The 15,030-nt window shown below is 42.9% G+C and overlaps 1 protein-coding gene across 1 annotated transcript in view; it reads left to right on the top strand.

Annotated features, from left to right (window-relative positions):
• Positions 1 to 15,030, top strand: part of HMCN1 (hemicentin 1) — a 313,489-nt gene that overhangs the window by 130,846 nt on the left and 167,613 nt on the right. The window contains exons 34-37 of the mRNA XM_066597086.1: positions 2,771 to 2,940; positions 4,685 to 4,836; positions 6,237 to 6,360; positions 10,647 to 10,748. Of these exons, the coding sequence (XP_066453183.1) occupies positions 2,771 to 2,940; positions 4,685 to 4,836; positions 6,237 to 6,360; positions 10,647 to 10,748 (548 nt within the window). The remainder of the gene's footprint in view (positions 1 to 2,770; positions 2,941 to 4,684; positions 4,837 to 6,236; positions 6,361 to 10,646; positions 10,749 to 15,030) is intronic.

Here is a 15,030-nt window from a genome sequence, read left to right as displayed (position 1 = left end):
CATTGTCCTTAGCGAGTACCTGCCCGCTCGGAAGAAAAGAGTCGGCTGCCGGCGGGGGGCGGGGAGCAGCGGGGGAGAGCGAGGTGGAACGAGGGGGAGATCTCTCTCTCCCTCTCTCCCCCCTGCTTCCCCCTGCTCACTCCTGAAACTCACCGCTCACCCGTGCCGGCACCCGAATCTTTTCTTCCGAGCGGGCAGGTACTCGCTAAGGACAATGCTCGCTCGAGTAATTGCCCTTAGGCCTCATGTCCACGGGCAAAATCAGGCCCGCTACGGATTCTCCATGGAGAATTCGAAGCGGGTCCCTCCTGCCCCGCGGACATGAGCGCTGAAAATAAGAATGAACTCACCCGCAGCAGACCGGGAAGTTCTTCTCCTCTTCACGGTCGGATCTTCTTTCTTCGGCCGGCGGATGTGCTCGGCACGTCGACTGCTCGCCGCGCGCATGCGCCGGGCACATCCGCACGGCCGAAGAAAGAAGATTCGGCCGTGAAGAAGAGAAGAACTTCCAGGTCCGCTGCGGGTAAGGTAATTCTTATTTTAGGTCTCCCGCAGATCGGGATGGCTTCCATAGGCTTCAATAGAAGCCTGCGGGAGCCATCCCCGCGGGAGACCCAAATGAAAATGGAGCATGGTCCGGATTTTTTCATGCTCCATTTTTTTTAAAATCCCTTTTATTGACCATATGCCGGTATTTATCTACCCGCGGGTGGTCAATGCATGCGGATCCGCATGCGGGTGATCCGCTGCGGATTGTAAATCCTATTTTGCCCGTGGACATGAGGTCTTAGTGAGTATGCTCGCTCATCTATACATTTTACCAATACTCAGAGAATTTAGTATTATGTTTTTTCAATGTAACTGATAAATGTGATAGAATTGATGGAATGTCAATACTTATGATTAGCTGTTCAGTAATATGTATCAGTTTATCTGAAGCAGGGCGATGTCTAGAGAATTTCGCCGATAAGTCGAATTTCCAAAAAACTCTCGCAATCTACTGTACAGTATATTAATGTTTTTCCCCTAGGTAATTTAGAATTTTCTTTCATTTCATTGGTCAAACAATACAGTAAATACTTCTATGTAGTATCGGTAGTATTAAGTGTGAAATATATGTGTTCTGTATTTATTTTTGTTTTCAAACGTGGGAAAAGCAGCCCAGAGGTGTTAGGGAATATGTATGGGGTGCTCGCCTGCAGAATGACAGAGACCTTTGTAGTTCAACATATAACTTTTGTTTCACTTGAACATGTGGCACAACTATATCTGACTAGTCTTTATACCAAGCCAGAAACCTTGAGATAGGCTGGAAGTTCCTCCAAGTCGGTGTGCACCAAACTGACTGTCCACTTTCATACTTACTCCTGTGCCACTGTGGGACTCCGGGGAGGATGACTATCTACCACAGCATGCCCCAGGATTGCTCAATATGTGGAGATGCACCAGGCACTGCAAACTACACAAATTGGGTCTGCCTTATAGCTGACTAAACCAAATGTACATGGTGTTCCCATGTAGAATGATGCAGATCGTTGTGGTTGTACTTTCAATGGTGGCATGACTACATCTGAATGGTCTTCACGCTTGAACTACAGACCTTGATGTGATACGGGCATGGAGGCTCTAGTACCCTGTTGTACTGCCTCTAGCTTGGATACAAGATGTGATACAGGCCAGCATGAAGGCTCTACTATCCAGACCGTCACACCAGCAGTGGGGGCAGTGTGCTGCTCCACAGCAAAGGCAGCTCACCCCTAGGTCTCAGACACAAACATCGCTGTCCTCAGTGCCAAAACTAAAACTGGATTCATCACTGATGACAATCTGATTCCACTCCATAGCAGTCCAGTTTTGCTATTCATGACATCACTGCAAATGGATACGGTGGTGGATGTCAAAGGCCGTACATGTATTGGACGCTGTAAGACCAAATGTCCTTCAGTGATGTGCCTGGAAATGGTTCCAACAGACACATGGGCCTGTAACTATAGTTCTACCTGTCTCTGGATGGCGGATAAGAAAACAGTTGGAGCTGTTCGTGCTTTTCAGATAATTCTCTCCACTGGCGGTCTGTTGAAGGTGTCCTGACCCCGGTTGCCTTGTTTGTGTGCCTCACGCATCTACTGGTCCCAACTCTTCCTAACATCCAGCGTCTCGTATTCAAATAATGTGCCCCCTCTCAAACTCTGTTTACTGAGCGAAATCTCTTCAAATGCATCATAGAGGCCTCTAGTGGTCAACAAGTTCTACACAAGTAGAAAAAGAGGTCACTACACACAAGTAACCTCTGAGAGTCTATTTGTAGGCCAAGGGTGGAACCACTTCTAGGGCCTCAGGTTGCAAGGCCATTCATTTTATCACAACACAACTCTAATCATTACCTTATCTGCCCAAGATGTAATTGTATGATGAGTTTTACAGCAAAAAGAAAACTTCCTGTACGTGCTTGATTTTCGTGTTAATCGTCTACTTCAGGGAGTCACAATGTTGGATTGCGAGAGTAGATGAGTATAAAAAATATATCAACCGGCTCCCGTTCATGTTCCCTAACAGCGCCATAACTTAGTTCATGGTGCTGTAGAGATGTGACAGGTTCCCTTTAATTTCAGTTTCCCCTTTGTTCCTTGTGCACCCCCTTCCCTCAAGTTAGAGGGCTGCGCACTTCTCATTTTTTTTCCCCGGAGATAGCATTGATCTGACGTTTTTGAAATGCTTATCTGTGCTTAATTTACTGCTACAAGGTCTTATTGTACTTTTTATTTAAAAGGTGGTTGAAAAATGGAATCCCTATTGACACTGGTGGTGGGGTGCATATTCAGTCAAATGAACAAAAACTTGTCATTTTACAATCAGAGTCATCAGATAGTGGATTATATGAGTGCCTTGCTAAGAATGAAGCAGGGACAAACAAAAAATTCTTTAATGTCAACGTGTATGGTAAGTGTTAACATAAGTATTGATGCTTTAAAGCATATACCATATTCTTCCATGTACATGACGCGTTTTTTTGCTCCGTTTTTTCGGGTTAAAAATCTAACTGCATCTTAAACATCTTATGTAGCAGCATGTCTAATAATACTTGCCTAGCAGCCGGCGTTTGGGTCACTCACGCTGGTCTCCTTTGCTGCTGCAGCCTGCCGTATCCTTCTTCACGCTGACAGAACAGTTCTTCCAGGAAGCAGGGCTTGAATACCCTGCCTCCCCCAAGCTAATGCTGTGATTGGTTAGTCCCAATCACAGCAGTTGCGTCAGCCACTGAGAGCCAGTGCTTGATTAACCAATCACAGCCATTGAATGACATCATTGGCTGACGCGGCGCTGGATTAACCAATCAGAGCATTAGCTTGCCCTATTCAAGCCCCACTTACAGAAAGAACTGCTCTGTCGGCGTGAAGGAGGACACGGCAGGTTGCAGCAACGATGGAGACCAGCATGAGTGACCCGAATGCCGGCTGCTAAGTGAGCATTGTTTTTTTTTTTTGTTTTTTTTTTACATGTAGCCTAGTTAGAGCTTATTTTCAGGGAAGGGCTCATATTTCAAGTCTCTTCCCTCTTCAAAAATCGTGGTAGGTCTTATTATTGGAGAAACATCGTATGGTCCTTTGTTTTATGGATAAAATGTTCTTTTTTTCAATTTTGGCTTAAAAAAGTGGGTGCATCTTATACACGGAAAAGTATGGTATGTAGTTTCAGGTGACTTTTCAGAATAGGCTGTTGCATGTGCTAATGAGGAACAGCACTGTTGCTGAGCATAATATGACTTGTAAATGGAATTTAGCATCTACACACTCCATCTCTAATTGTATTATAAGTTTTCCTTAAAGGGGTTTTCTGGGCGAAAACTATTAATGACTTATCCTCAGGTCCTATGAATGTAATGATAACATGCTCCCTCTTACTGTAGAACAAAGAAGTTGGTGGGAACCCAGTGGAGAGGGGGGGGGGGGGGGGATGGGACAATGGCATGCCCTCCAGGGACTGCAGAATACCTGCCGAAATCCATAATAGTTTGGACCACTGAAAGAAATAGAGAACGTACTGGAGCCATCAAACATCAGCAGCTTTGAGTGTTTCCCTGCCTCACTCTTACTTTGTAGCTGCCTCCTTATTCCATTGACTGCTCATGACAGCATGTAACCTGATTTCTTAGTGAACTAATTTGTCTCAACATGGATTTTAGCAGTGAACTGCGAGTAAATCACGACTTCGGGGAGCACAGAGGGAAGTATAGAAAGAGTCATTTTTTAATAGGCTATGTGGTATGTGTCTTATATTCACTTGCACTACTGATTTATGCAAAGTCTGTTGAAAGGACAGAATGTAAAAAAAAACTATTGCATATGCTGAGGGGTGCAGGAAGGTTGGGGAAAAGCACTGGTTGCTTTCTGGTCTCTATGCAGAACTAGTTTTTGAGTTCTTTGTGCAGAAGCTCTCCCATATGACACTACTATACGTCCCCGATTGCGCTTAGATGCTATGGCCCATTCCTGACCTTCCACGGTGCCCCATGCATTCTAGTTTTCACCTTGAGTCCAAGCAGAAACATCAATAGCTTCATGTTATACAACAGTCAAAGAAACTCCATAATGTCTTCATGATTCTAATGGGTGAGAGTAGACATTGTTAATCATTATTAGAGGCTGATATGTGTTTAAGCACAAATATTCTGTTTGTATTGCAGTTCGCCCTTCTATTAAACCTGAGCACTCACCAATATCTGTTCTAATGTTAAAATCTATAACATTGCAATGCATGGCTACTGGAATTCCTAATCCTCATATCACCTGGTTAAAAAATGGGCTACCTTTTAACATTGTGAAAGAAGATATCAGAGTAAGTATACAAAATACATTTCTTGTATTATACCTGTCTGTATGCTCACTATGTACATCACAGTTATCCCTACATGTCATACAGCAGACTGCTGGGTGTTACATGGCAACTCTCACTTTTGGTTTATAGTAAAAGGCTTGCCTATGCCTTGAATCACACATGCAACTTTTGGGGCAGGTTTTTAAGCCAAATGCAGGAGTGGATCTGAAAGAAGTAAAAATATAAAGAAAAGATCCACTTGTTTCCACGACTATATTTGACTCAAACTAACACAAAAGTTGCCAACAAAACTTCATTTGTGATTCCAGGCTTAAGCATATGGATGAGACATCGGCTCTTCTGGCAGACGAGGCGCATTCATGTGTTTAACTGATGGTAGTATGTAATACCGATGCTACAACGTTGCTTGCAGAAAGTGAAAAAGACCTGGAATATCTGATCCGAGGAGTTAAAGAAGAAATGAGGCTGTGCCTCAACATAAAGAAAACAAAGGTGACGACAGCAAATACTGGTACAGTTCATGTAAAAATCGACATTGAGAAAATTGAGGCTAAAGGTTAAAGATTTCCTCTTCCAAGATTGACAGCAATGGAAAATCAGAACCAGAAATCAAACGAAGAATTGCACCTGGCCGCAGTGCAATGCAAGGAATGGCAGAGATGTGGAAGAGTAAAAATATTAGCATTGCTACAAAGAATGATAAGTGCAATCGTGTTTCCGTTCTCCATGTACGCTTGTGAGAATTGGACACTCAGGAAGGCAGATAGAAGGAAAATTGATGCTTTCGAACTATGGTGCTGGAGAAGAATGCTACATATATCATGGTCGGCAATGATCACCACCAAATGGTTCTAGAGCGTATCAAACCAAAAATATCGCTAGAGGGCAAAATCGCCAAACAGCGGCTCTCATATTTCCTGTTACGTGACAACTGTAAGAAGCTATCCTGTATGCATGGGCCAATAATCCTGCAGAATGTCTTCAACACCTAGTGGAACCTATGCCAGGTCTAAAGGCAAAAGACGTCCAACTTGCAACCACATCGGTGTCTCTAATAAAGTGGTATATTTTCAGCAGCAAATGTTTGCAAATTCACAATTTCTTGTTTCTCCACATTTACATATCTCCTCCATTTTTTTATTTTACGTGGCTGTCAACCATCACTTTAAGTTGGATGTAGCTCACAAGCTACATAAGGTTAGAGACTTCTGCTCAAATGTTAGAAAGTGAAAAGTAGGTGAAAAAAAGAAACTGCTGACATTATGATGTTCAAATTTGCACAGTATTATTTAATGCAACCAGATGTAAGTAATTTTTCATTAGCAGAGGTTCACAGTCTAAGGAATAACCATGCAGAGGGACACAAGATAACACATCACCGTTATATTTCTATATTATAGGTGGAATCTTTTGGCCAGATTTTAGAGTTCAAAAGCGCAATATTAGAAGATAATGGAAAATACACGTGTGTGGCAACGAATGCAGCAGGAGAAGTGGAGCAAAGCATTGTGCTAAATGTTTATGGTATGCCGTGTTATGTTGTTTATTCTGAAAATTCCCTTTTCTTGCATACCACCATTTCCCAACCTACAGAAACTCTCCATCCTGCTGTTGCCACCCCCCCCCCCCCCACACACACACACACAAATCTGTGCCTGTTGCTGCCGTATCTGCCATTACTACTGTACCTGCTGTGTGGCATGCCCCCAAAAACTGTAATTCAGAATTAATGTCATAGCAATGATTAAGCCCCCCCCCCAGACAGCACCCTTGAAAATAGTGCCAAGCAGATATTACCATATATTGTGCCCCAGCGTCACCACTCAGTAATAGTGTCTTTTGTGCTCCGCATAGTAATACTGATCTTATTGCCTAACAGTAATAGTGTTTCTCTTAGTGCTCTCACATAGTAATAACACCCACCATTGTGCCTTCTCATAAGTAGTAATGCCTTGTGTACCCCTAGAAAGTAATAATGCCCCATGTGTACCCCTAGAAAGTAATATTGCCCTCATTTTGTACTCTATTACTTTCACAAGGCATTGTAACTCTTAAATGCCCCCTGTGTGTCCCCCTAAAAAGTAATATTACTTGTGACTGTCCTCTTAAAATAGTGCCTGTGAGTGCCTCTTTAAAGGTAATAATGCCACCTGTGTGCCGCTTTGAATGCAATAATGTCCTTCTAGCGCACCATTCAGTAATGTTGCCCCTTAATTCCATCAACTCAATAATGGTGCCTTTTAGTGCCTCCAGTTGGTTATGGTGCCCTGTACTTGGTAACAGACCACCCAGGTAGTGTGGTGCCCTTTTATGCATCCTACTCAGTATTGATGCTCCTTTAGTGACTTTACTTAGTAATAGAGATGAGCGAACGTACTCGTTACGAGTAATTACTCGATCAAGCACAGCGATTTTCGAGTACTTCAGTACTCGGGTGAAAAGATTCGGAGGGCGCCGGGGGGCGGGGGGAGGCGTGGCGGCGCAGGGGGTAGCAGCGGGGAACAGGGGGGGAGCCCTCTCTCTCTCCCTCTCCCCCCCACTCCCCGCTGCAACCCCCCACTCACCCACGGCGCCCCCCGAATCTTTTTGCCCAAGTACGGAAGTACTCGAAAATCGCGGTACTCGGGCGAAAAAGGGGCGTGGCCGAGTACGCTCACTCATCTCTACTTAACAATACCCTTAGCAATAGAGCCTCCCAGGCATTCCATTTGCCTCCTTAGTGCCTTCAGTACTGGTGTCCTTCACTCAGTATAGATGCTCCCTTACTGGTATGGCATGGTGTCCCCTCCAATCAGTAAAGATGTCGCTTACTAGTAGTACCCCCCCATATACTGCCCCCTCATTAGTAGTGTCAAAGCCCGTTAGCCCCTTTCCTTAGTAACAGTGTCTCTGTTAGAATTAAATAAATACATTGCTCACCTAAACCCTATTCCCACTCCGTATGGAGCTCTGCCTCGTTATTGCTGCAGCCTATGAGAATGCCGGAAGGGATCGCTGCATGGGCCAGCATAACGCAATGACGTCATCATGCAGCCTCTACAGGAGACTCATCCCCGCCTTCTCATAAGCTACAGCAGTGAAGAGGCAGAGCTTTGTTCAGTGGGAACGGGGCTTAGTGAAGTAATGCATTTATTTATTTTAAAGGGGTTGTCCAGGGTTAGAAAAACATGGCTGCTTGCTTCCAAACACAGCGCCACCCTTGTCCATAGGGCTGTGTGTGGTATTGCAGCTCAGCTCCATTGAGGTGAATGGGAGCTCAGCTGCAATACCACAATCTTCATCTGTTTGGCTTGTGCAACTTGCATGTAATACAATACTACGAAAGCTGCTAGATCCTGTTCCATCTTCATTTCTTCAGACAACTGTTCGATGGCTCGCTCTGCAGCCCTACTTTCACCTTCACTAAAAATGCATCTAAACTCAAATCCTATTTGATTTATGTTTACTTAAATTTTTTTAGAGTTGAGCTTAGATTGAAAATATACATAATTGTCCACAAGGTCAGCTTACCTGTTGACACCCTCAACCATCCAAGCAATGTGCACGAACGCAGTACCAAGTGCCAAGGATCCACAGCAGAAAACATGTAGAAATAATTCAGTACAGTGAAACTATAAAATCTTCTGGTTTATTAGAAAATCTGTAACTTGGCTATGAAAAAGGGCGTGGTTCAAAATGCGTAGCTTGTACCTTCCTTCCAGTATGCTAATAAATAAACCAGAAGATGTCATAGTCCTATTGCACGGTACTGGATCGTTGTTTTTAGATAAAATTGCAAATATGTTTAATTTATAAAAGTACGTAGAAAATTCCACACAATGCTATCAGAAGCTTTGGCAGCGTCTAGTGAAAAAAAAGCCCTTCCTTCCCCGAACCGGATGATCTGCCTGAAGATTCAAATAGGGTCCCCTTAAATTGATAGCAGTTGATTTATTTGGCATAACGCTGAACTGATCTTCATGCATTAAATGAATCCTAACCAAAAGTAAACTTTTTACAAGTACCATGGCTAAAATGTTTATATCGGTAGTCAATTAAGATATTGGTCAATAAGAATCAGGAATAGACAAATCCTTTCCTGGTTTAGGCATTAAGACAATTCTAAGATCTCTCATAAATGATGGACGTATACCTGCATGCAATGATTCATTAAAATCCATTCATAAATATGGCAAAAGGATGTCTTGAGAACAATTAAAAAATTAATTTGAAAGACATCCAACCCAGCGACTTTTCATTAGGAAGTGCTTCTATTGCATTCCTTAGGTCTCTTTCACATGGGCATTGCGTTTTAATGTTACCCGCATCTCTGTCGAAAATCATGTGAATGAAGAATAGCCACAAGCAACTTTTGCAGTGAAAACTCGCTGCAGCCCTGAAATCCCTCACTTGAAAGTTAATCACTTCTAAATTCCTCACTAGAGGCACCTGTCAGTGTATAGCTGCACTAGCCGCTGCTAAACTCCCTCTCTCTCTTTTGACTGCTCCCATAGACTCTCATAGGAATCTATGGAGCCGCCAGTGTGTTTCGGTCAAAAGATAGGGTAAAAGCTGCTGCTGACGCTTCACTGGGCCAAGGCGCTGTCCCTGAAGGTTTGAAATGACACTTAGAAAATAGACAGGCTTTAGGTCGGGCCTGGCAGCAAAGGGGCATAAACGAGGTCCAAGCAGGCATCAGAAAAAGCAGAATCCGGGATGCAGAACTGAAGTTAAGGAGTATAGAGATCAGGATAGTCAAATACAAGCAGAGGTCAGAAGCAGGAATATAAAGGAAGGCGTTTTCACAATTAGTATAAATGTGACTAAATTGCTTAGGGGTGGATACCAAAAATAGCACATTTCACTGCAAGGTGTCCATGTCCCGTGGCTACAAAACAAGCCCAAATCATCAACCTTCCACCGTAATGCCTGACGGGTAATATGAGGTGTTTGTGAGGATATTCTGTGTTTGGTTTTCACCAGATGTGGTGCAGGGCATTATGGCCAAACCTCTCCACTTTGGTCTGTCTGGAGGACATTGTTCCAGAAGACACATGGTTTGTTCAAATGCAACTATGCAAACTTTAGCTTTGCTACCATGTTCATTATTTCAAGAATAGGCTTTTTCCTAGCAGCCATTTCCAAACAAGCCATGCTTGTTCATTCTTTTTCTAATTGTACTGTCTTGAACTTGAACATTTAACAATGCACAGTCTGGCCTTGGGGTTAGTTTCCTGGGATATTCATTCCTGGGAAGATTGTCAACTGTCTTGAATGTTTTCCACTTGTGAATAATCTTTCTCACTGTAGAATAATGGACTCCAAATTGTTTGGAAATTGTCTTATAACCATTCCCAGATTGATCGGTAACAACAATTGCTTCTCTAAGATCATTGCTGATGTCTTTCCTCTTTGGCACTGGGTTAACACACGCCTGGATAGTTCAGACCAACAGCCAAAACTTCTGCTTTTATAGAGTATGTTACTTTCTGATGATCAATTAATCAAAAGGCATTTGATAAGCAGCATCTGGTTGCTACTTACCCTCTTAATGTCTATGGAAGCTGTAAGGGTGTACCTAATTTTTCACACACTGCTTCTGCATTTTAGCCTAGTTTTAGCCAAGTAAATAATGACACTGGGTAATTTGTCATGTGTTGTTTTTCAGCTGAGGTTGTATTTATCTTATTCTAAGACTTTCCAAGAACCAAATGTTTTCTTATTGTGTCCTGATGTGTAAAATCATAGAATTCAAAGAGGATGTGCTTAGTTTTCTCATGACTGTATATATTCCTTCTGCGTTAATTATTTTATTTATCTGTTTTTGGCAGAGCCACCAAAAATAGAGCATTCTGGTGATGTTGTCTATGAAACTGTGATTGCTAATCAACCTGTAATTCTTGAATGTAAGGCTTCAGGAAAACCTATTCCAGGTAAAATAGATATTAGCATTATATAATAACATAGTTTGTATGGGTAAAGAAAGATATATGTGCTTCCAGTTAAACCTATTATCCAGCAGTGTTGATCCGGAGGAAGGCAAAAACCATCATGAAGTAGAAGCCAATTTTTATTGTCTTAGGAAAAACACTCCTTCCTGACTCCAAATATGGGAATGAGAATAAATTCTTAAACCAAAAGTCATCTCTAGTAATTTACTGACTAGAACTCATAGTACAGTTGCAAGAAAAAGTAAGTGAACCATTTGTTATCTAAGTTACAATTAGACAATTACAATCCAACTAAACTAATAACACACAAACAGTTGTGTTATTCATCTCTTTCTAATGTCAAGAGGGGCACTGTGTCTCCTTGTAGAAATGGCAAGCTGGAGTCAGGAGACTTATAGGCCATGCAATGCTCCTCTAGGAAATAAGGTATGCAAATAGGAGGTATAATGCCTTTGTGGCACCACCAATTGTAAGGTAGCTTCCCTATAAGTCAATATCCAACCTTTTATCAGGCCTTGCAAAATGACTAATGATGTAAGCTAAACCTTAGATGGGTGCATTTTTCTCATGGAGAAGACTATATGTTTCGGGGGTTCTTGCTCTTCATTAGTGTACAACAGGATTCTGGTTGGCTGGCTGAAAGGCTTGTAACATGGGTCGAAAGTGGTACTGTTTCTCCTTCTAGAGAGTGCCAAGTTGGCATTAGGAGATTTCTAGGTCATGCAAAGTTCTTCTGTGAAATAAGGTATGCAGATGGGAGATAGTATAATACATCTGTAGTGTCACCTATCGGAGGTTGGTTCCCTACATGCCAGCATCCAACCCTTTAACAGGCCTTGCAACATGACTAAGGATGTAAGTCAAACCAGAGTTTTCTCCATAAGTAAAAGATGTCCATCTACTGCAGTTGTTTTGGAGTTCTTCCTCCTCATCAGTGCATTGCATGGTGTGTGAGTCTTCTCACATCAAACTGGTGCTCTCTACAATGAGAAAAAGTTCAGACAACCAGTTCCTTACTCTGAAACACATCTTCTGAGTTTAACATACTGACCTTGCTACTGCGACATAAAAGAGCACACGACCATCCAGTCAATTAGAGCACTGACCTACTCCGGCCAATTAGAGAGCTGGGCACTAGAGATGCATAAGGGCAGAAAAGGCTGCAAAAACATTGCTAAAGTGCACAAAAATCCATGGTTTGACAAATACTAATCTGTAAAGGAAAATTCAGGACTGCTTCTACTGTCCTAGGTATAGTGATCTGTTAACTCCACAATGGGCAGTCCTGAAAGAGGTGAGAAAGAACCGAAGGTAACCTCAAGAGACCTACAGAAGATTCCACAGACTACAAAAACCTCTGTCCATGTGTTCACTATTAGAAAACCACTGCACAATCCTGTTTATAGAAGGACACCACAAAGGAAGTTGCTATCCAAAAAAAATATTGAGGCCTGTCTCAAGTTTTCCTGAGACCACCTGGATGTTCCAGGAAAATGCTTTATGGACAAATGCCACAAAGTGGAGCTTTTTAGCACAAATGCACAATGCTATATTTGTAGGAAAAAGAACACTGCATACCAACATCAAAACCGTGTAGTATGATGGAGAGATCATCATGGTTTGGGGCTGCTTTGCTGCCTTAGGGAGCATTCAGATGAGCGTGTTCATGTGCGTACATACATATAACCACGCGTCTATTAGAACCGTTGGTTCCCTATGCTGTGTTCATATGTCCGTGTTTTACAGGCGTGCAAACACGCGCACCTGTAAAAGATAGGACATGCGTGCACCATAGGTCAGTGGTGCACGTCAATATACCACACGAGGAGTCCCCTCATCACTGAACAGTGTTCAGTGACAAGGGGACCCCCCTGCGGGGAGTAAAAAAAACCCTGCCACATCTGTGACAACTGTGGCAGAGGATCGCGAAGCTCTCCGATTGATTTCAATGGGGCCACCGCTGTTACAGCTCCATTGAAAGCAATAGGATGCCATCACCCTCGCAGTGATTTTCGGGGAAGGGCTTTAAATATGAGCCCTTTCCTGAAAATCAATCCTAGTTGTAGTAAAAAATAAGAAAAAAATACTTACCTCTCCGCCGCTGCCAGAATTCAGGCACGTCTAGCCGCTTGGGTCCCGTCACTGTAATGAAGTTTTAAATCCCCGCCTGCTGAAAGAGCTGCGTCTGATTGGCTGAGCGCTCAGCCATTCATTGAATGACAGCTAAGCGCTGCCTGTGATTTGTCACAGCGCTCAGCCAATCGCGGGCAGCGCTGGGCCATTCAATAAATTAGATAAATGGCTGAGTGCTGCCTGTGATTGGCTGAGCACTCTGACCAATCACAGGCAGCGCTTAGCTGTCATTCAATTGGCTGAGCACTGAGCCAATCAGACGCAGCCCTGTCAGCAGGCAGGATTTTAAATCCCCGCCTGCTGAAAGAACTTCACTACAGTGATGGGACCCAAGCAGCTAGATGTGCCTGAGCCCCAGCAGCAGCATAGAGGTGAGTATATATATTTTTTTATTTTTGAAACTAGATAGGAATGATTTTTCAGGGAAGGGCTTATATTTAAAGCCCTTCCCTGAAAATCACTGCAGGGATTGCCGGCAGACCATAGCTTCCAATGAAGCCCCTGGCAGCAGCCGCGGCCTTATTAAAAGCAATGCTGTATGGACCTGCATTCACACGTGTTTGTGCATGTATGGGGGCGCATCGGTTTTGTGCGCACCTATGTACCCACCTGCACACGCTCGTGTGAATGCACTCTTAGGGTCTGGACACTTTGCACTGAGGAAACAATGAATTCAAAGTTGTTTAACCCCTTAGTGACTGGGCTTTTTTCCATTTTTGTTTTTTCCTACTCCCTTTTAAAAAATCGTAGCTCCTTTATTTATCCATCAAAGTCGCTGTATGAGGGCTTGTGTTTTGCAGGACGAGTTGTATTTTTCAATGGCACTATTTATTGTACCATATAATGTACTGAAAAACTTTTTAAAAATTCTTAGCGGAGAGAAATGGAAAAAAAAACGACATTCCACCATCTTTCGGTGCGTCCTGTTTCTACGACGCACAAACTACAACAAAAACGACCTGATATTTTTATTCTATGGGTTAGTACGATTACTACGATACCAAACTTATATAGTATTGTTTTTGCTGTAGTACTTGTATTTTTTTTTTAAGATATTAAATTTTTTTCAATTATTTTCTGCGGTCATTTTGTGCGCGCGATAACTTTTTTATTTTTCCGTCGACATAGTTGAGCAAGGGCTCATTTTTTGCGGGATGTCCTGTAGTTTCTGATAGTATTAATTTGGAATACATACAACTTTTTGATCGCTTTTTATTGCATTTTTTCTGGGAGACAGAGTAACTAAAAAAATGCATTTCTGGCGTTCTTTTTTTTTTTTTTCGGACGACGTTCACTGTGCAGAAAAAATAATGCACGACTTTGATAGATCGGACTTTTACGGACGCGGCGATACCAAATACATATTTTTATTTTATGATTTAGATTTTTTAATAATAGATATGGCAAAAGGGGGTGATTTAAACTTTTATAACTTTTTTTTTTTACAATTTAAAAAATTTTATTGATCTTTTTTTTTACTTTACTTTGAAGTCCCCCTGGGGGACTTTAACATGCGATGCTTTGATTGCTCCTGCAGTATGACATAATGCTATAGCATTACGTCATACTGCTTTTTTACAGGCAGTCTATAAAGCCACCCTGTGTGGATGGCTTGATAGGCAATCTGCTAAGGCAGTCCTGGGGCCATTCATTAGGCCCCCGGCTGCCATGACATCTGCACGGATCCCCCGATCTCACCGCGGGGGGGGCCGTGCGGGACCCCCAAACAGCATTCGGGGGATTTAAATGCTGCTGTCAGAATTGACAGCGGCATTTAAAGGGTTAATAGCCGCGAGATCGGCCGAACGGCCAAGCGCGGCTATTGCCCGCGGGTGTCAGCTGTAATAAACAGCTGACGCCCGCGCTGTATGGAGGGAGATAGCGGCGCTACCTCCCTCCATACACGTCCTGCAGCTGCAGGACGTAAAAACACTATGGCACGGTCGTTAAGGGGTTAAAAAACTTTACAGTATAATGCAACAGCAGCAGTCCATGGGCTCCGACTGAAGAAAGATTAGTGTGATGCAACAAGGCAGTGACTCAAAACACACAAATAAATCAACTAAAGAATGGCTGGAAAATAGGATTTGTGATTTGGAATGGCCAAGTCCAGACCTTAAAGGGGTTGTCT

This window comes from Eleutherodactylus coqui, chromosome 3 (genome assembly GCF_035609145.1).
Source record: "Eleutherodactylus coqui strain aEleCoq1 chromosome 3, aEleCoq1.hap1, whole genome shotgun sequence".
Classification (NCBI taxonomy): Eukaryota; Metazoa; Chordata; class Amphibia; order Anura; family Eleutherodactylidae; genus Eleutherodactylus; species Eleutherodactylus coqui.
Note: the sequence above shows the minus strand (reverse complement) of the source record. Positions and strands in the feature narration are given on the sequence as shown.